This window comes from Myotis lucifugus, unplaced genomic scaffold (assembly GCF_000147115.1).
Source record: "Myotis lucifugus unplaced genomic scaffold, Myoluc2.0 scaffold_173, whole genome shotgun sequence".
Classification (NCBI taxonomy): Eukaryota; Metazoa; Chordata; class Mammalia; order Chiroptera; family Vespertilionidae; genus Myotis; species Myotis lucifugus.
The window spans coordinates 209,864-232,183 of NW_005871221.1; the positions used below are offsets into that span (position 1 = coordinate 209,864).

General features: G+C 46.4%; 1 protein-coding gene across 2 annotated transcripts in view; it reads right to left on the reverse strand.

Moving 5' to 3' along the window:
- MVB12B (multivesicular body subunit 12B) overlaps positions 1-21,138 on the reverse strand; it is a 139,951-nt gene extending 118,813 nt beyond the window's left edge. For both annotated transcript variants that reach the window (XM_023760138.1, XM_023760139.1), the window contains exons 1-2: positions 21,014-21,138; positions 497-604 (exon numbers count right to left, since the gene is read on the reverse strand). In XM_023760138.1, the coding sequence (XP_023615906.1) occupies positions 497-604; positions 21,014-21,124 (219 nt within the window). In that variant the 5' untranslated portion in view covers positions 21,125-21,138. The remainder of the gene's footprint in view (positions 1-496; positions 605-21,013) is intronic.
- Positions 21,139-22,320: the final 1,182 nt, after the last annotated feature.

The following is a 22,320-nucleotide window of genomic DNA, read 5'->3' on the forward strand; positions in this document are numbered from 1 at the left end:
ACGAAAAACTAACAGGAATGGGCACTGGTGAACGCCGACCTGCAGACACAATGGAACGCCCATGTCGTACAGAGACTCGGGGAAAGACTCATTCTGGGACCGGGGCTGACGCTGTGGAAAGGGGCGACCATGCAGCACCTGTCTAGCTGCGCCTCCAGGTGTGGGGCAGCTTTTAATCCGGCTCTGCCAGAAACTTCTCCCGTCCCCGCCACCTGGGATTTGCTCCTCAGAGGAAGGTGGGCACACGGGAGCTGCTGAGGAAGCTCCTGGTGTCCCTGAGAACATTTCAGTGGGATTCACGGTTCACCGGGCACCTGGTTAATAACGCTCTCCATCAGTGAAGCACAGCGTGAGCTGCTGGTTCTACCCGCTCACTGAAACCACAGAGGGGTGAGTATGGTGATGGGGACCAGCCACCACAGACACTGGAGATTTCAGGCAGGAGCATGCGTGGCTCGTGCTCACTCAGCGGACGGAAAGGCGCGACTAGACTTACATTTTCTTTGGAAAATGATCTTGTGAAGCACAGGTATCTGGTAACCTTGGATTTAAACAAGCCGTCTTTCCAGAGGTCAGCGTCCACACCATCTGCCGTCTGTGCGACCTACACCAAAGAGACAGAGGACCGCAGGTAAGGCGGGCGGAACGGGAGCGCGCGCGCTGCTCTTCGTACCTGTGCCAATTAACACCGGCCGGAACTCTCATGGCATCTCATTAGTTCATTTCACTGGGCCCTGGGAAGAGATTTTCCAAAAGGGGAAAAGGGAGAGTGTGAAAAACACAACTTCTAAAAATACTGTCCCCGGGGAAGCCATTGATTAAAGACACCCTGACAAAAGTGGTTCTAATGAGAAAAGAGCAACTTTTGTTGTAATGGACCAAGGAGGGATTGGAGAAGTCAGCACATTAGGTTGCTCATTACCACTCACTCGGGGGCGGTAGGGGTGCAGGGACAAGTCCAATGGGGTGTGAAATGCCACCTGAGAGGGCACCGCTGTGGGCGGCTGACGCAGCCCTGCTCCAGGACCCTGGGGCCCGCCAGGTGCTTCGTCAGTGGGGTCCACTGGGGCCGGGGCAGGTGTCAGGAAACCCGCTCCTCAGCGCATCTTCTGGGCACCAGCTCTGCGAGTGCTATTCAAGGTCGGAAACTGCATCATGTTAGAAAAACCAGGCAGACCCAGTTCCTGGCTTATAGCCTCACTAGGAAGCCGTGTGCTTGTGTACAGATGCAGGCATTTTCCTCTAAGGAGAGTTCAAGGACGAAGCCAGCCATGATTTGGGCCTCACAGGACCTGTGCACGGGCTGCGGGTGGGGGCGGGTGTGAGGCTGGGGGTTGGGGGAGGGGCTTGTGATGAGATGGGAGGAAGAGGGAAGGCGCTGAGGAGGACAGGGACCTCCAGAAGCTCCTGGGTGGCCTGGCAGGGCTGGGTCTGCTCTCCGCTCGGCAGCCTAACACGACAGTCTTACCAGCATCTCGTCAGAGGATTCATCGGCCTCCAGCACCTCGGCTGGCACCCAGGGGGACCCCCGGGAAGGCTCAGGGAGCAGCATCCCTGCCGGGGTGCACTCGGTGTCTCCCTGCTTGTCCCTGAGAGGCGTAGCCTCGGGCTGCAGTCCTTGATCTGACGACCTCCCGGCCATGCTGACAAACTACTGAGAGCATCTCCTTCCTCTACACAGAACACTGCCGGCGTCAGCCCCACACTGGAGCAGCTCCCGGCACAGTGGCCCAGTCACACGCACCAGCGGGGGTGCCGGAGCCCACAGCCATTCTCAGAGGCAGCCCCAGGAAAGCCCACAGCCAAACAGGAAAAGGAAAATGCCTTTTTTCAAACCCAACAATGGTCAATTAGCAAATGCTACAAAGGAAAGGACGGAGAAAGGTACTTCTGCTAAATATGCAAATATGTGTGGCCTGGAATCTGGAAGAAATGTATGGGGATAATGTAGGAACCGCTCGCTCCATCGATGTCGTCCCCACAGAAAGATGCTAGTTCGGGATGAGACCTCATCAGCACGTTCCCGTGACGGTCACACATCAAGTTTCTTGAAAAACATGAGATTTAACGCAGTGGCCCCAACTCGCCACTACCCAGGACCCCTTTGGTGTGTTTTCTTCCTGGGATCCCATGTTTTGAAAGATTTTTTTTCTCAAACTCTACTTTTACTGTATTTCCTAAATTCTAGGATGGAGTCATTTGGGGATCACTTGAGATTTAAAGAAATACCCCTTTAGAAAAAAAGAGAAATAGTATCATATCAAAATGTACAAATCTATTTTTAGGTGCATCCCAATTTTGGAACCACTAAAATGTGAAAATAAAAAATGTATAGGAACAAAGAAATGCCATATCACCTGAAACCTATTTGGTTTCTCTATAATAAATGCATTATTCTTAATACATTAAAAACAAGTCTGCAGAACCCTCGACATCTGAGGAGCCACAGGCCGGTAGCCCAGAAGGAAGAAAGCTGTGTCCTCACTCCCACGGGGGCAGAGGGGGCTGCATCGGGAAATCCCACGGAGGAGTGGGCGTGCATGACACCAGGCTACTGCTGCCAGGGTTTGGAAATGACGATTCCCTCTTCCCGCCACTGGCAGAACTTTCCTTTGTCTGAGTGAGAGGACACTTGAACAAGATGGAGTGGCCGGGCAGGCAGAGTGAGGGTACAGGCCGGCCTGTCCTCAGAGTCCCCCTTCTCCACCCGGACCTCTGAGAAGCATTATAAACGGACAACCAAACCAAAGGCCAGGCCTTGCCCTGAGGCCACAGCTCACCTGCAATGAAGCAAAGATGTGTAATGCCCTCCGACCCGGCCAACGGGAGGCAAGGCAGGAGGGGAGGGGAGTGGCCGGTCCTGAGTGTCCACCACAGTGAACGGAAAAGTCCTACCCGAAGCAGAATAACAGAATCCCACCAAATCTGGGAGTTAGAAAACCACCGCTAACACTTCTACAGAAAAATGACAGGTCCACACCATGGAAATGACAGGCCTCAGACAATGCTGTACATTGCATCCCCATGACCTAATTATTTTACAACTGGAAGTTTATGCCTTTCGACTCTAACTTTTATAATAAGAAAATCAACAATTTAAAAGACTGCATTTGATGCGGGGAGAAATGAAGATCTGCCTGAGAAACACTGTAGAGCAGCTGTCTAGCTGAGCCCCAGGCCAGGCCAGCACTTTGCCCAAGAGAAGCTCCTGAAGGACCACAGCCAACCACCAGATTCCTCAACCTGTTCACACCCCGGTGTGTTACGAGAGCCCACCCACGGTTCAAAGATGTGCTTGGCAGACAGAAAGCAATCATAGGGCCAGGAAACTCTGCAGACATTCCAAAGGAAATATCTGGCTGACACTACGAATAAGAATGGAGTTCAAAGGGCCCTTGATGTGTGAGAGCCTGCATTGCGGAGGAACACACTCGGCCGGTCAGTGGCCAACCACGGAGCCAGGTCAGCTCTCAACCAGAGCCCTGCGGGCGCAGGGAGGCAGGGGCCGAGAAGCCATCCTCGGGATCCCACAGGAGGGGAGCCCCAGGTGCTTCTAAACACCATGAAGGGGAAAGAGCCATTCGACCTGGCTGGTGCTGAGTTGAAGAACTCCAGGTGTTTTTCTGGTTCTGATTTTGTTTGCATCGTATCATTTTGTATCCTGAATGGAGAGCTCAACCTGGCCACAGAGCTTCAGTTGAAAATGTCTAATACTTTTTAGCAAAAGCAATGAATGCGCGTCTCTGTCAAAATGTTATTAGCATTTTCCCTCTGATTGGTAAGATTCTGTAACTTTTATTCTCTGTCTTGCACTTTTCTGTGTCTTCCCAATTGTCTACAAAGAGCATGTGTTAGTTCTGTATTCAGAAAATGAACACATTAAGGAAGGAAGACATTGGTCAATAGCATTCAAAGCTGAGATGAAGCCAAGAATTAGAAAAAACAAACAAACAAAAACCTACTGAGTCAGACAGTTAGGAACCAAGGGGCGAGTGAAAATAATGACAAAGAGATGGCAGTCGGAGCCCTGGGCAGGCAGGGCTTACTGACAAAGACAGGGCTGGAAGCTGGGGAGGTGACAGGATGGTGGCAGTGGCAACATCTCCTCGTTTTTAGGAACGGGGACAGCAGCAGGTGTGTGTGGGAAGGGGTAGAGAATGAGGACAGAATGGAGGGATTTACACAAGGAGGATTAACAAGCAAAAACGGAGACAGAAGGAAGTAGCAGTGAGACCTCACCTGGGGGATTCATTAGGGAAGGAAGAGAGCCACCCACAGGGGCTCCACCCGGTGTCACCTCTTTCTCACTTTCTCCCTGTTGACGGGTCTGTAAATTACAGGCAGACAGGGACCACCTCTGATTCACGATTCCCAGTGCCAGGCACAGGCCCTGCTGGAGAATGCACGTGTCCCCTCTTCTGCTCTGTCCATCTCCAGACTTTAAGGAAAGCTCCTTCGAGCCCAGGAGAGTGGGCTTGTGTAAAGGACACGCCCGCCGGCGCAGGGGGGGCAGGGGGGGCTGGAGGGTGCGCACCAACAAGCACGGCACAGTCTGAAAGACCTGGAGACCCCGCTTTGAGGCTCCAGGACATCTGAGTGCCTTCTTAAGAACAAGGGAGGTTTTCTATGAAACCCAATCACCAGCCCTCAAGGCCGGCCCAATTATAAGCCATCATTTCTGAATGCAGTTCAATCCGCCTATGAAAACAACGTGGGTCTAAGGTACGAAGGCAACACCTTTGACAAATGGCACCGTTTTCCCCGTAGCCAGGGCCCTAGCAGGATATGGTTAAGAAAATAGTGAAAACTCAAGGTCCTGGGAGTAGCTTCCTGGCTCCCCCAGGCTTTGAGGAAGGACACGGGTCTGCGCATTGGCCCAGCCTCCCCCACACCCCCTGCCCCACGCTGCTGGCTCCACCCCTGCCCACGCTCTCCGCATGGACCACCTGGAGTGGTGGTACAGGTTCCTGCTGGATAAGAGGAAACAAGTCAGACTGCAAGGCCGGGCTCTGGCTGCTGGCTGGTTTTAACAAAGGGGCCCTGAAAGAGACCCAGCAGGACGAGGAGGACAGGAAGAGTTAAAGTGATGGGATTAAGAGGAGACGAGTGGAACTGGTGAGTCATGAGTCATGCTCAATGACAGGAGCAAGAAAGCGAAGGAGATGAACTGGCACTTGTGACTAAGTCACCCTCCTGCTGACTCTATTACTCAGCTCTCAAACCGCATGGCCAGCTGTAATTGCATTTCAATTCATGTTTAACACAAACATAACTTACTGGATGTTGGCATCCAATATCCCAGACGTAGAAAGGCAAGAGAGAAAGGAGCCAGCTAACTCCATTCAATGCACCTCCTCTGCAGGCCCGGGGGTATATGTATGCACCCAGGCACGCTGGGTACTGGAGGGGCAGCCCTATGGCAGACGCCTTGCGATGCAGAGATACGTATACACCAGCCGACAGCTGTGGTTAAAAGGTGGTAAGAGCCACAATAGAGGAGAGTACACCCACCATCAAAGCACCAAGTGCTACCACGTCATTCCACGGGGAGAGGGACGCGTGCATGCGCCAAGGCACGGGCAGGCGTGGGAACAGCACAGCTGAGAAACTACGCAGAGTTCAAGGGGATCTGATGAGGGCGAGAAGGCAAAGGGCAAATCAAAATAAGTCTTAGGTTCCAGAGAAGTCCATCCGTTTGATAAACCCTTCTGAGTGCTAGTTGCTGAACACTCAGAAATAAATAAAACAAAGAATTTGCCTTTGAATCTAAAAATAGGAAGCTGGAGAGCAATTCTAAGCAGGTGAGTAGTGCGGCTTTCCAGACAGTTTCCACAGGCAACGCTACGGGGAAGGTGAGGCTGGGGCGGAGTTAGGGAGCCGCACTGGGGACAGTTCCGGCGGCTGTAAGGAAGGAGGGAGAGAACAGAGCTGCTGGATATTTCCTCAGTCAACGGATCAATCCCTTCTCACACTCTTGCCCTCTCGTCTGGTCCTCTCCACAAACACAGTGGAATCAGCAATCACATAATTTCCTATCACATAAACCTTCCAAACACGTCAGCTTAAACCATGATCAAAGGGTCAGGAAATAGCTCAGAAATCAGGTGGGGGTGAGTGGTAGGTTGGAATTCGGAACAATAAAAGATTCAATGAGGTTGCTAGACAAAAGAAAAGTACTATTTTTTTAAAAAAATAAGCTTTCCTCTATACTAGCTCAGAAGCTTCCCATCCTTTTTCAAAGCTTTTATATCGTTTGCAGAATGTGGGAATTACCGGCTCCTTGACAATTTTAGGGAATGTTACCCTAAAACAATTTAGGCCTCGTGCTTTTGTTGGAAATAATTCTCTAATGACTTTTGCAATTTCTTTCTTTGATACAGGTTTATTATTGGATTTCTTCTTCTTAAATAGCTGTAGCAATGATCTAACTCATCAAGATTTTCAATTTTAGTCACATAAGGTTACACATAGGAGCTATTCATCATAGTCTCTTATAATTTTCAAATCTCCTTATACTCTTACTTCCCTGTTCTCAATCTAAATTCTGCTTATATTTATTTCCTTTTACTATCATATTTGCCAAAAAGTTTATCTACTGTGCTTTTTACAAAGGATCAATTCTCAATTACCAATTCTCCCTCCTTTTACTTCTGATTTCTCATTTTATCTTTATTATTTCCTTCCATGTGTTTTTCTAGTTTCTTGAGCTATGGGAAAATATTAATTGCTCTAATATACATGTAATTAGAGCCTCAGAAAAAAAAGAGAGGTGAAGGAGAACTCTTTTAATAATGCCCAGAAAATTTCCAACTGCAACAACAGCAGAAAATCCATTCTTTTCAGGTGTACATGAAACATTTACCAAGACAGATCACAGTCCAGGCTGGAGTCAATAAACTACAGCCCACAGACCAACTACAGCCTGTAGCTTCTTTGTGCACAGCCTAGGAATTGCAAATGGTTTTTATATTTTTAAGAATTAAAAAATCAATATGCAGTAGAGACCACTTGTGGTCTGCAAAGCTTAAAATATTTACTATCTGGACCTTTACAGAAAACTCCTTTTCTAGGCCATAAAACTGAGTTTTCTCTCTGATGACATGGAATTACATAAGATGTCAATAACAGAAAAAAATATATAGAAAATCCCCAAATTCATGGAAGCAAGACAACACACATCAAAATAACCCATGGGTCAAAGAAAAATCAAAAGGGAAATTAAACAGTATTGTGAATGGAATTAAATTTAAACACAAAATAATAACATTCAGGGATACAGCTAATGCAGAGTTTAGAGGGAAATTCATAGCATATATTAGAAATGAAGAGAGATTGCAAATCAATAATCAAAACTTTCCCTTAAAAAACTAGAACATTAAACCCAAAGTAAGCAGAAGAAAGGAAATAATAAAGAGAAAACAATAAAACAGAATACATAAAAATGATAAAGAAAATAAAACCAAATGCTGGTTCTTTGAAAAGATCAATAAATTGATACAAGTCTAGGCAGCCTGGGGAGGAAAAAAGAGAGATAACACCAATGATCATGATTAGGAATGAATAAGAGGACATCCTACAGGTTCTAGAGATATCTGTTTGGTTCCCCACTTTTATTTTATTCTTTTCAATTAAGTATTTTGTGAGAGATACTTTGAGACTATGTAAATATACTACTTCTCATAATACTTTTACCTAGTATCTTTAACATCTAGCTATATCTTTTAAGACCAAAAAGAAATTGACAGATGTGACTACTAGTAAAAACTAAAACTTTGATAAGATGAACAATAATCAACAAACTTTGATACTATAAACAAAGTTGAAAGGCAATAATGGACTGAGAGAAAAATACATGTAACATATATAATAGGGAATATATCAGGGAATATATCAGGGAATCCTACCAGTCAATAAGAAAAAGCCAACCAAATGAGTCAACTTTAAAAACAGGAAATTAACAGAAAAAATACAAATGGCCAATAATCATGAAAAGATGCTCAACCTCCTTACCAATAACAGAACTCCAAATTCACACAATGTGCTCCTAGTTTGGAAAAAATGAAAGTAAGAAGACTGATAATAAAGAGTGTTGGTGAGAATGAGGGTAAATAGAAACTGCTGTATACCACTTACTGGGAGTATATATAAGTTAGTAAAGCATTTTTGAAAGGCTATGGGTGGTAGCTACTAAAATTTAAAATGTGCACATCCTTTTACCCATCAGCACACGTCCAGAGACATATGTACAGGGATACTTATCACAGCATTGCTTTTCAAAGACCAAAGAAAAAAACTTTAATTGCATTAGCAGGCAGTGACTAACGAGTTACAGTAGAAAACCAGCCATTAAAAAGAATGATGCTGTTATGGAAAGACTTCTTACATAATTGTTAAAGAAAAGAAGAAAGAAGAAGTATTATGTAGAACACATGTACTAATAATAGTAAGTTATATATATAAAGGCCTAAGTGACCGGCCAGTAGCTATGATGCGCACTGACCACCAGGGGGCAGACGCTCAACGGAGGAGCTGCCAAGCGACAGCAACTTTGCAGAGTGCCCTCTCGCACTCCAGGACCCCTCGGGGGATGTCGGACTGCTGGTTTTGGCTGATCCCCGCAGCCCAGGCTGAGGGACCCCACCTGCTGTGGGGACCCCGCTCACTCCACAGATGCCCTTTGAGCCCCGGCGCCGCCCCAGGTGCAGCCAGCCGGGGAGGGACCGCGGGAGGTTGGCTCCAGGGTATGTCCGGCCCACCTGGCCCAGTCCCGACTGCTGGCCACCTTCTAATTAATTTACTTTCAATGTGCATGAATTCGTGCACTGGGCCTCCAGTAATAATAATATTAATAATAGTTGCATGGCTCAAGGTAATGCAAGTTACTGTTTTAAGCACTTTATGAACATTAGCTCATTTAATCCTCACCACAATTCTATGAGGAAAGTTCTGTGAATGATCCCCACTTTAAAGACAAGAAAATTGAAGCACTGAGAGGTGAAGTACCTTGACCGCGGTCACACAGCTCATAAGTGGCAGAGCCAAGATTTGAACCGAGGAAAGAGGATTCCAGAGACTCTGTTTTTGATCACTAAACTTTGCAGCCTCTTCCACTCCTGCTTCCTTCACCCGCCCCTTCCTACACATGCACATACACACACACACACACATATGTGGGGCAAAAGTAGGTTTACAGTTGTGAGTACACAAAAGTTTATTCTTATATATTATTATTATTTATTAATTATTGTATTATTTTCCATGTGAACAACTGTAAACCTACTTTTACCCCACCCTGTGTATGTATGTATGTGCATATGTATATGTGTGTATGTGTGTGTGTGCGTGTGTGCGTGCATGTGTGTGTGTGTGTGTATGGAAAGGTATTTGCAAAACCATAGAAAAAGGATTGGAAAGATAGACCAAACTGTTAACCTATTAATAAAACAAAACATCACTTAACAAATAATCAACTAATTAATAGAACTGATTGCTAGATGCCCTGAATGTCTGACTACTTCAAGAACTAGAGCCGATTCTTCCTCCTAGTCTCACCTCCTTACTTGGAGGTCTCGCACAGTAAGGGAGGTCTGTCCCCTTCAGGGACCTCCGTCTCTCAATAATACAGTCACCTCCCGCAATTCTCAGCTCCAGCTACATCTCCCCTCCTCATATGCACCATCCCTCACGCAAGCAGTCTCAATACTATCACTGTGGACCACAAAAATTGAGAAAGGTGGCCTAAAGCATTTTGAATCTTGTAGACATTAAGGAATAACTGGCAAGTATTTTATAGACATGCAGTAGCATCTTTCTTGCCTCTGTACGTAAGGCTGAACATCGATGTTTAGGAAAGATTTCTGACAGGCTTAGAAATAAACAGATTCTCTGGTTAACCCCAAATTAACATAAAACTAGAGCAATCCAGGACTTCCCCTTCCAGGAATATGAAATAAGATACACCTTTTCCTATTCCTCCCACTAAATACAACAAAATATCCTGGACATTACATGAAAGTAACATAAGTGGCCTCTAAAGAGTGAGAGAAGAAGGCAGACAGCCAGGGACCTCGGGACCCAAGGAGCAACAATGTGGTGAGTCCTGTGGTTTCTTTGTGCCCCACATATCCCACACCTGGAGCAGCAACAGACACAGACCAAAAAGCCCTAACAAAAGCCTGCTTTCTCTAGACAGTAACAGGTCATTTAGCCAACAAAGATCTACTCCAGCCAAACACCACCTAAAACACTGTGGCCCACCCCCACCCGTGCCAGTAAAGCCAGAGTAGGGGGACTAGACCTCCACCCTCACAGGGCTCTAACGAGGCATCCCAACGTCTCTGATGAGATGGGGTCAGGGCGGGCCCACTAGAGAGCCAGGACTTCCATCCCCACCAGGCAGCCATGAGGCTTCCCTCTCTCCCCAGTGGAGTGATACTGGAGAAACCTTGTGGAAAGTCAGGACTTTCACCCCTGTGATGTCAGTGGGGGCCACCAGGGGGCTGTAATGAGGCACTCCCGCCAGGGGTATCAGTGGAGGCCTAGTGGGGAGTCAGAACTCCATCACCTTCCAGCAGTAACAAGGAGCCCATCTCCTTGAGTGTCAACAGAAGCCAAGTGGGGAGACTGAACTTCTACTCCTACCTGGCAGTAAAGAGATGGGCGCCCTCCTTCTGCCAGGGCAGTGTCAGAAGGAGGCAGGCAAAATACAAGGTTTAGATAAGATCCGGAGTCTCATGATACACACCCAACCTTTCCAGGTTCCAGTTAAAACCCACTCATCAAAGCAAAGCACCAAGAAACAACGATCGATCTCAAATTGAATTTAAAAAGACAATCTACAGAGCCCAAATCAGGGCAACAGAGATGTTTGAGTTATCTGGGAGGAAAGACCAAAAAAAAAACCTTTAAAGCAGCCATCAGGAAAATGCTTCACTGAACAATTATGAACATGCTTGAAACAAATGAAAAGTAGACAATCTCAGCAAAGAAATAGAAAGTCTCAGTGAATAAATAGAAAATATAAAGAACCAAATTGAAATTTTAGAACTGAAAAATGCAATAACTGAAATAAACTTAACGGATGGACTCGGCCGCAGAATAGAAGAGAGAGAGAAAGAATCAGTGAACTGGGAGATAGAATAGAAATGACCTAATATGAACAACAGAGAGAAAACAGACTGAACGAAAAATGAACAGAGCCTCAGGGAATTGTGGGCTATAACAAAAGACCTAACACTCCTTTCATCAGAGTTCCAGAAGAGCAGGAACAGGGTGAGGCTGAAAAAGTACCTGAAGAAATAATGGCGAAAAACTTCCTAAACTTAACAACAGGCATAACTCTACCGAGTCAAGAAGGTAAGCAGACTCTAAAGATGATAAATCCAAATAAATCCACACCAGGACCCATCATAATCAAACTCCTGAAAAATTAGGACAAAGAAAAATGTTTGAAGAATTGAGAACGGAACAACACTTTACTTAGAGGGGAACAACAATTCGAATGATGGCAGATTTCTCATTAGAAATCGCAGTGGCCAGAAGGAAAGAACACATCATTTTTCAAGTGCTAAAAGAACTGTCAACCCAGAATCCTACATTCAGTGAAATATCCTTCAGAAATGAACAGGAAATAAAGACATTCTCAGATAAAGGAAAACTAAGAGAATTTTTCGCCAGCAGACATACTCTGAAAGAATTGCTAAAGAAGTTCTCTAATCAGAAAAGAAATGATTTTTTTAAAAGAAACTTTAAAACATCAGGAAGGAAATAAAAAACATGGTATATAAAAACATGGGTAAATAGACTTCTCCTTTTGAATTTTCTAAATTATGTTTGATGGTAGAAGCAAATATTATAACACTGTCTGGTATGGAAATATTTAAGCCAATTATAAGTAAGGGAGCATAAAGGGACATAAAGGAGAGTAAGGGTTCTGTGCTTTACTTGAACTAGTAAAATGAAGTTACCAGATACACACACACACAGACACTGACACACATAATGTACTACCTAAAGCAATCACTAAAAATGCTATACAACAAAGTAAACTCAAAAACATTTCAATAAGCCAAAATGAATTCTAACAAATTTTCAAATAATCCAAAAGAAGGCTGGAAAAAGAATACAGAAACAATAAAAAACATAGAATAAACAGAAAATAAAAAATAAAGTGGCAGGTTTAAGCCCAAACATATCAATAATTATGTTAAATATAAATGATCTAAATATACCAATTAGCAGAGGAGTAGATTTAAAAACATGATCTAACTATATGCTGTCTACAAGAAACTTATTTCCAATATAACGGTATAAGCAGATTGGAAGGAAAAGTATGAAAAAAGGTATCTCATAAAAACATTAATTAAAAGGAAGCAGAAGTAGCTATACTGATATTAGCTAAAACGTACTTTGGAAGCTAAGATAATTAAAAGACAGAAAGAGACATTATATAATGATAAAATGGTCAACACACCAAAAGGAGATAGCAATCCTAAACGTGCATGCATCAGACAACATTGCTGAAAAACATGTGAAGCAAAAACTGATGAAATTAAAGGAACAAAGAATAATTCCAAAATTGCAGTTGGGAACTTCACCGCTCTCTCTAAAACTGATAGAATAACTAGACAGAATATCAGCAAAGATAAAGAAGAACACAACAGCACTATCAACCAAGAGGATCTAATCAATATTTTTTAAAAATTCCACTCGATAACAGCAGAGCACACAGTCTTTTCAAGTGACCATGGAACACATGCTAAAACAGACCATTTCATGGGCTATAAAACAAACCTCAACAAATTTTTAAAAATTGAAATCATACAAGAGTGTGTTCTCCAAACACAATGAAATCAAACTAGAAAACAATAACAGATAGATTATTGGACAATCTCTAAATCAGTGGTTCTCAACCTGTGGGTCGAGACCCCTTTGGTGGTCGAACGACCCTTTCACAGGGGTCACCTAAGGCCATCCTGCATATCAGATATTTACATGACGATTCATAACAGTAGAACATTACAGTTATGAAGTAGCAATGAAAATAATTTTATGGTTGGGTCACAACATGAGGAACTGTATTTAAAGGGCCAGAAGGTTGAGAACCACTGCTCTAAATGCTTAAAAACTAAACAACACAATTCTAAATAACCCATAGGTCAAAGAAGAAATCTAAAGAAAAATTAAAAATATATTGAACAGAATAAAAATGAAGATAAAATATATGAAACCTTGTGGGACATAGCTAAAGTAGTGCTGAGAGGGAAATTAATAGCACTAAATGTATATATTAGAAATGAGGAAAAGTCTCAATTCAATATCTAAGTTCCTACCTTAAGAACCTAGAAAAAGAGCAAAATAAACCCAAAACAAGCAGAAGGAAGTAAATAATAAATATAAAAACAGAAATCAATGAAATTGAAAACAGAAAAATAGGGTAAAAAACAATGAAACAAAGAGTTGGTTGTTTTTGAAAACGTTAATAAAATTGACAAACTTCTAAGACTGACAAAGAAAAAAGAGAGAATATACAAATGATCAATATCAGAATCAGAGAATATTATAGACTCTGCAGACACCAAAATAATAAGGGAATGCTACAAATAATTCTACACATAAATTTGGAACTTTAGTACAATCCTTTCCTTGATTTCCAGGGAGAGAAGAGGACTAGTGTTTAAACCAATCACCAGTGGTCAATAATTTAATCAATGAGCCTCCTGAAAACCCCAAAAGGATGGAGAACGGAGAGCTTCCAGGGTCATGACCGTGGAGATTTGGGGAGAGTGACACGCTGGGGGAGAGGGACGGAAGCTCCGCGTCCTTCCCACATACCGTGCCCTATGCATGTCTTCCACCTGCGTGCTCCTGAGTTGTATCCTTTATAAGAAACCAGTGATCTAGTAACGAAAAGCTTTCTCTGAGTCCTGGGCCACTCAAATTAATCAGACCTGAGAAGGGGGTCGTTGAACTTCTGATCCACAGCTGGTCTGGCAGAAGCACAGGGGACAACTTGGACTTGCAGTTGGCGTGTGAAGTGAGGCAGGGGTCATTCTGTGGGACTGAGCCTTGGCCTGTGGAGTCTGATGCTGTCTCCAGGTAGCTAGTGTCAGAACTGTTGAACGTACTGCTTATTTAGACCCATGTTGGAACTGGGTATAAACCCCCTTTTCAATATTTACCATCTAAATTCCAGCAAAATTTTTATTGATGTAGACAAGACTATTCTAAAACTTATATGGAACAACACAAAGAAACCTGAATAGCTACAACATTTTTTAAAAAGAAGAATAAAGTGCGAGGTATCATTCTACCCAATTTCAAGACGTACTGTGTAGCTCCAATAATCGATACTGTGTGGCATTGGTAGAGGGCTAGACACATAGAATGGAACTGAAGAGAGAGCCACCCAAATATGCCCAATTGATTTTTTTTTATGTTTGAAAAGCAATTCAGAAGGAAAGATTGCCTTTTCAACAAATGGTACTGAGCAGCTGTTCATCCATAGGGCGGCGGGGGCAGAAGAACTGTAACCTAAGTTCACACCTTATATAAAACTAAGTCAAAATGTACCAGACAAATAAAATGTTAAATATAAAACTATCAAACTTATAGAAAAAATAGGAGAAATCTTCAGGATCTAGGGCTAGACTATGAGTTCTTAGATTTGACACCAAAGACATGATTGATAAATTTAAAAAGTGACAAATTGGACTTCATGAAAATTAAAAATTTTTGCTCTGTAAAAGATCCTGTTAAGATAAAAAGACAAGTACAGACCAGAAGAAAATATTTGAAAATCACATAATCAACCAAACACTCATACCTAAATACACAAAGACCTCTTAAAACTCAACAGTAAAAAAACACACAAACAATTCAGTTAGAAAATGAGGAAGACATGAAGGGGCATTTTATTGAGGACAGAGAGATGGCAAATAAGCACATGAAAAGATGTTGAACATCATCAGCCACTAGAGTAACACAAATTAAAACCAAAGGAGTTACCACTACACACCTATCAGAATGGCTAACACAAAAAATATTGACAATGACAAGTGCTGGAAAGGATGGGGAGAAACTGGGTCATTGGTACATTTCTGGTGGAAATGTAAAATGTTACAGCCTCAAAGGAAAGTAGTTGGGCATTTTCATAAAAAAAACACACGAAATATGCAACTACCATATGACCAGTAATTGTATTCCTGGACACTTATCCCAAAGGAATGAAAACTTCAGTTAACATAAAACTGTTCATGAGTATCGGTAGCAGTTTTATTCATGATGGCTCCAAATGAAACAAGATGTCCTTTGGTGGGTACACGGTTAAACAAATCATGGTGCAGGTTTGTCAATGAACACTGTCCAGGAATAAAAAGGAACAAACTATTGATGCATGCAATAGATTCTCCAGATAAATCTCCTGAGAATTATGCTGTTTTTGAAGGGGGGGGGGGCATTTCCAAAGGTTACATGCTGTATGATTCCGTTTCTAAAACATTTCTGAAATGACAAAATTATAGAAATGGAAAACAAATTAGTGGTTATAAAGGAGGTTAGCTCATTCCTAGAACCAGTAAACCACCTACCTATGAGCACTTTTGAACATAAACCAACTAATCCTGAGTCCCTATCTATCCGTCTCCTTCTATCAGGCTCCTTCGGTCTGGGACACTCTCCCCCCACCTAAATCACCCAGGGCCAGGCATCTGACAACTAGAGACCATCTCCACAGCCCAAAGCCACCGGAACCATTTACACTGGGCAGTCCTCAGCCTGCTTAGCCCGCCTCTCCCTGCCTCTCCTGCAGAAACCACAAAAAGGCTCTCGCCCAAGCTTTCCCCTCGCTCCTCCGCCTCCTGACCAGCCCTGGAGCCTCCGCTCGCTCCCTCCCTCCCGGTCCTGCGTGGAGTGGTGTGCCCCTCCTCTGGGGTCCATGAGAACAAACATCTTTTCGATGGCAGTTGTCTCCTGATCTGTGGGCCTCACCACACCGGAATAAAGAGAAAGTCCCCAGTACATTTAAAAACAGCAATGTTCTGTGTCTTGACCATATGCGTGTCAACATCCAGGTTGGGAGATTGTACTACAGTTTGCAAGGTGTTACACTGGGGGAAGCTGGGAAAAGGGTAAACAAGGTCTCTGCATCCTACTTCCTAAGACTCCACGCGGATTCTAATGATCTCAAAATAGAAAGTTTAACCGAAAACAATGAAAGGAAAATTAAAGCAGGTCCCTCATCTTTTCCATTAATCCAACCAACTGAGGTTTCATTGTTAGAAGCTTTTCTAAATAATGGACAGGAAGTTCCAGTGAACAGAGGAAGCGCCAGAACACTGGATTGTGCCCCGGGGTCCCCTCCACTACGGAATAAGTCATTATTGCAATCTTTGGGTCAAAACCAAGATTCCTAGTTGGTCGGGGAGAAAAGTTCAGAAGGAGGCAGTTTAAGGCACTCTTTCTTCCTTTTTAAAAATATGTTTTTATTGATTTTTAGAGAGAGAGGGGAAGGGAGAGGGATAGCTAGAAACATCCATAAGAGAGAAACATCATTGATCGGCTGCCTCCTGCATGCCCCCTCCTGGGGATTGAGCCTGCAACCTGGGCATGTGCAGGAATCGAACCCTGACCTCCTGGTTCCTGGGCCAAAGCCCCACCACTGAGCCACCCGGGCTGGACTATTTCTGATCGACTCATCCTAACAAAGGCCAATGTTTGCTTCTCGCCCACCTCCTGGATGCCAGGCACAAGTAGCCCATGTGCTTCCTCTCTGGCTCGCTCCACGCCCCGAGGCCGGAGCTCTGCCGGGCAATGGCCAGGGAAGATGCCAGAGTTATACAAAGGCCTAGGGGCTGGTCATAAAACCGTTTTCCGTGTTTCCAGTAAATCTCAGTTCAATGTATTTTCTAACAGAACTAAAGGGAGGAACACCTGGTACCTTTTATCAACACCAGCTCTGGTTCTGAAAATAAACCAGCGTGTGAGGCGGGACTTAGCCTGTGGTTATTTCCGAATTGGGAGCAGCCCTGACGGCAGAGCCACGTGGGGAGGGAACTGGAGGCAGCAGGAAAAGCTGCTGCCCTTGCTTCTGCTTTTGCTTCTCAGAGGCAGGGCTCCCGGAGGACAGCACAGGAGGCTTTGGGCCCACCAGTCCTCCGCCAGGAGGAAGAGGGTGGCTTCCTGCCCTGCTCGCCCCTCCTCCCCAACTGCGGCTTCTGGAGCGACAGTGACAGCTGTGATCAGACGGGACAGCCTCACTCGCTCACTATCTACCCCATGTTTCTAATTAGATATCGTTGCCACCTTCACGTGCTTTCATGTGACCTTTATATCTTGAGCGCGATATAAAAACACCAGCCTGCTTGAATCTGCATCAGCACTTACAAGATTTTTCTTCTCTTTTTCTACTTTGGTGAGTAAGATGTAGGACCTTACTTGCAGGTTTAGGATTTTAAAGATATCCTCTCTATGTCCCCTAGACAGGGCCCACTGGTCCAGAGGGAAGCCGATCGCTCCTGGTACCCCAAAGTCCTCACACCTGACCGTTCAAGCAACTGAACCTTCCAATTATTTAGAAACTCCCAAACACATTTAGGGCATATACAAATTATACAGGCCCACGGTTTTTAAGAAATGTTTTGTGGTCTAATGGTTTCAGAAATAAACAGGAGTGCTGAGAGAAAGGGAGATGGAGGGAGCGAGAAAGCAGAAAGGAAGGAATGAAAGTGGGGACTTCCGGATGACTGGCCCATGCACAGCCCCGGGAGGCCCCCTCGGAGGTCAAAGGTCACAGCTGGCTTCCCAGCCATAGGAAGAAGAGCTAGAAAACATGACTTCCTGGCTTCACTCTGCAGCTCAGGATGCCAGTCCTCTGCCCTCTGGAGCTCGGCCCTGTCAGCCAGCAGCTCTGTCCTACACTGTCCCCCCCGCCCCCTCCCCGGCCACACACACACTGCTGGTTCCTTCCCATCAGCAACTGAACATGCCCAACACCTTCCACTTTTAAACAAAGAAAAAAAGACCCATGAGCCCACGTCATCCTCTAGGGACCACTTCCCTGTATCCTCCTTCTTTAAAGGCTGTCGTCACTCGGCCTCCCATCGTCACTTCCCACTTCTACTGGGCTCGTCAGTCCACTGCAATCTTGCTCCTGAGCCTGCCACCAAGTTCACAGCCACCTCCACCTTCCAGTCTCATTTCACTCACCCTTTAGGCAACTCTGAAGCATCCACGTATGAAAAAAACAGCATGTACTACCCTCAGCAAACACCCAGCATCTAGAGTCATTATACAGGTGTGGTGGCATCACAAGGACACGTGAGACCCACCCGCCCGCTGCCGGCAGCCGCCACTCCAAGACCAGAGAGCGAGGCCGTGGAACGGGGAGGTGGGGTGGGAGGGTGTTGGCTATTTCAGAGAGGAATGCAGGAATCAGGACAATAAATGAAGAAGTTTAGCAAATAATCCTCAGCCCCTCGCCTAGGAGGCAGCTTCCCCTGACCTGGAGAGGAGTTATAACATTAAATGTTCATAAGCAAACACTGGGCATCGCTTACTTGGAGCGGCACCAGGGCCTGTGCCCATTTGAAAGTGGCTGTGCTGCCCGGGTCGGCGTCCACCTGGTGCCCAACCCTCGGGCTGCACGGTCCCGGTGCCCAGTGTGACTGCGCGGTCCCAGTGCCCAGTGTGACTGCGCGGTCCCGGTGCCCAGTGTGACTGCACGGTCCCGGTGCCCAGTGTGACTGCGCGGTCCCGGTGCCCAGTGTGACTGCACGGTCCCGGTGCCCAGTGTGACTGCACGGTCCCGGTGCCCAGTGTGACTGCGCAGGGACAGATCGCTCCCCACTGCGCAGGGACAGATCGCTCCCCAGCGGATGGTCCGCAGCGGCTCCAAGCCTCTCCGTGGCCCAGCCACCGTCAAACACCTCACATCCCGGTTTGGATGTTGACTTCACACAAAACTCCAGATAAAAGCAAATCCCCTCATTGCCCTTGAACTCGGGGTCAGGCCTCTGGGAACCAGCTGTGTATCTAGAAGAGTCCAGAGGTCAGCACAGCGAGACGATTCCAACTCTCTCCCGGAAAGGGCTTCCGGAGGAGCTCGGCCGCGCTCGTCCCGGCGCAGAGGCTGGGTAATTGCCAGGCCGCCCCTGGCGCCCCTTGCCCTGCTCACCTTCCACTGTAATGCACGGCGCGGCATAATCATGAGATGTGCTTATTAATTTCACTCATTTGACACTGCGCCCCTCTGCCCTGAGCTCGATGTTAGGAGAAAATGATAGGGATGGATTCTGCTCCTGTCAGACTTACCAAGACTTTCAGAAAACCAGACGATCAAAGGCCATCTGCCGCCCACCAGCAAGCATCCGAGACGACCCCAAAGGCACCAGCAGAATGTGAAGGACACAGATCAGCGAAACGGCCGAGCACGAAGGTGGGAGACCTGCGCCCGGGGGGTGAGCCCAGCAGGAGCCTTCCCAGGAGGGCAACCCAGGGCCAGTCCCCCCAGAGATGGCGAGCGCTGGCCCTGCCCCACGCACAGCGTGCTGCTTCATATCTAATTCATCAAAAGACACTGGCTTCTCAAATCGGGAACAGCTTTATTAGCTTCCTCAAGAGTTTTATGGCACGAAGCCATACCTAATGATTCTATTTTATGACAAGTTATACATTCAAACAGTGCTTTGAAGTCAGGCAGCAGGAAGACTCAAATCTTTGTCAAAAAAGATTCCCTCGTCCCTTCACGTTTAAAATGTTTATAAGCTTTCAAACAGCTGGGAAAGTAACACGGAACATTTTAACAGGCTGCTCCCCTCCCACAGGACCCAGTGCCGCTGACCCCTGCACCCGGCACCGTTCTCAGCGGGGGCTGATCCTGCCCCCCCACCCCTCAGCCTGGGGACAGCTGGCAATTTCTGGACACGTTTTTGGTTGTCCAATTTGGGGGGTTGGTGCCACTGGCATCTGGTAGGTAGAGGCCAAGGAAGCTGCGAAACATCCTATGACCACAGGACAGCCCACAGCACAAAGGTATGTGATTATCAGGCCCAAAACGTCCATCATGCCAGGGCTGAGAGACCCTGCCACGGGGCTCCTTCGGGGCCCACCTGGGAGCCAGACACTCATCTCATCACCGCGGCAGGTCCCCATGCTGGCTGCCGAGGCCCTCCTTCTTTACGAGTCTTGGTACACCCGCTCAACGAACAAGAATAAAACGCTGCCCTAAACAAGAGGGAAGTAAGGCCACTTCGGAATCTCAGAACCAGGGTCAGTGTTTACTACACCCTCCTGATGTTTCTCTGTATTTTTTAAAGCTCCACCCAAATCGGAGTTTATTTATGGAAACAACAAAAGAACCAGTTCCGGCCATCAGTGCTACTGACCACTACCAACATCTGCCGAAAAGCAAGGCACGTTCCTGCCAAGCGGGGTGGTGGGTCAGTCAGAGCGCTGGGCTTGGAGGGGGGGGGGGTCGGGTCCTGACCTGCCCCCGAGGACGGAGACTCTGTCCTTTCACCTCCCGGAGCTCGGGTTCTCCTCAGCAGCAGAGATGCAGCTACTGGCCCTCCCAGCGCAGCCGTGAGCTACATGAGCTGCTGGGAGGACACTGCTCTGGAAGCGGTAAGAGCGGTACGACTGTATGTGACATGTATCCGTGGGGGACACTCTATGACAATCGCCAAGGGTCTTTCAGACACTTGGATCCTTTTCATGCAATGTCACAACGAGAAGTGACCGGAAATCAATGAATCCAGCCCCTGGATTTTACAGAAGGTGAAAATGAGCATCCCAGAGGCCAAGGGACTCGGCCAGGGACAGCCCAGACAGGCTCCGGCCCTCTGACTCCCAATCCAGGACACTCCCCTGCCTGCCCACTGGTGCTCTCCCCCTCCCTGCTTAAGTTCCTAGAGGGAAGAAACATATCTTACACACAAGGTTCAGAGGGTCTTGAACACAGGAGGTAAACATCTGTTGAATCCGTGAACAAAAGGTACGAAGCGGAATCCTGACTTACTACATCGTAGCCTGTCGGGGCGCGGTTCCGCGAAGCCACCACCCCCACGCCTGTGATGGGGTCCATGGGCGTCTCCGGCAAGGCTTCGGAAAGGTCTCTGACTTCAGGCATGGTGGACTTGTCCTGGTTCCGAAAAGGAAAAAGAAAGCACAGAATTCAAACTCGGCGCTTAACGTGAACAATGCAAAGTCTCACGCAGATAGAACCGGACTCTCGGGGCCAATATCCTGAGCTGAGTGCCACTTCCTTTAAGAGCTAAAGGAGCCCTGACCCCACCTGACTCTTTCCTCAGAGCAAGAATTCAAAACATCACTGGCCTCCGCTTGTCTCAAGTTAGCCTTGAGCACTGAGCTAACACAGTTAATGAGGGCTTGTCCCTGCTCTGAGTATGCATGTAATTTAAACTCAGACCCAAAGGCAAACCATTCTCAAATCTCCCACCAGCTGCCTGACTCTGAACAGACACCAGTAGCCTCTCTGAGGATAAGTCAGACTTGACTAAGTCTAACCCCACCTTGCGTTTCCCTCCCTGTACTATTTCCTCTGGAGGTGCAGACTTCCAAACCTACAGTCTCTGCCCCAGCCAAGCGGGGCTGTGCAGCGGACAGAGCTTTGCACACACACGCCTGGAAGACAGTCTCCCGGCATGGAGGCAAAGGAATGGTTCAAGTCCAGGCTCCACAGCCTTGACGACACGGAGTCTTGGTACTGACAGTCCCAGAGCAGCTGTGAGAGCCAAGAGTCACGTACAGGAAGGCCCTGGAGCGGTCCCTGGCACACAGTGGGCACTCAACAAAGAGCAGATGAGGCTGGTGGGGTTTGGGGTACACATGCCCAGGGTAACTGACCAGAAACGTGGTAGGCATCACTCCCAAGAGGACTGGAAGGTCCCTTTTTTGTGTTTAATCCTGCAGGTCGTGGGCATTTACTCAAAGCTAAACACTAACAATGACCGTAGTTCTTGCTGGGCACTTGGGGAGAAAGGGAGGGGAACTGGAATTATTATTCTGCTGCTGACTGCCCCTTGATGTGACCAGAGGAGACAAGCAGTATATAGAGAGCTCTGGGTCTGGGCAGCTGAGTGGCAGTGCACCAGAAAGCAAATAAAAAAGGTAACACCTTATGTAAATGACTTTTAGTACTTTTAAAAGGACAAGCCTTGAAAAAGAGCAAGTTAAATTCCACCTCCTTCTGCAACAATTAAGTTCCACTGGCTATAGGTCTGCCAGATCTCTCAAGGCTGGTTACTGCTTCTAAAGCAAACCAAACACCCTGCCTAACTCGGCAGGCAGGAGGAATATTCTTAG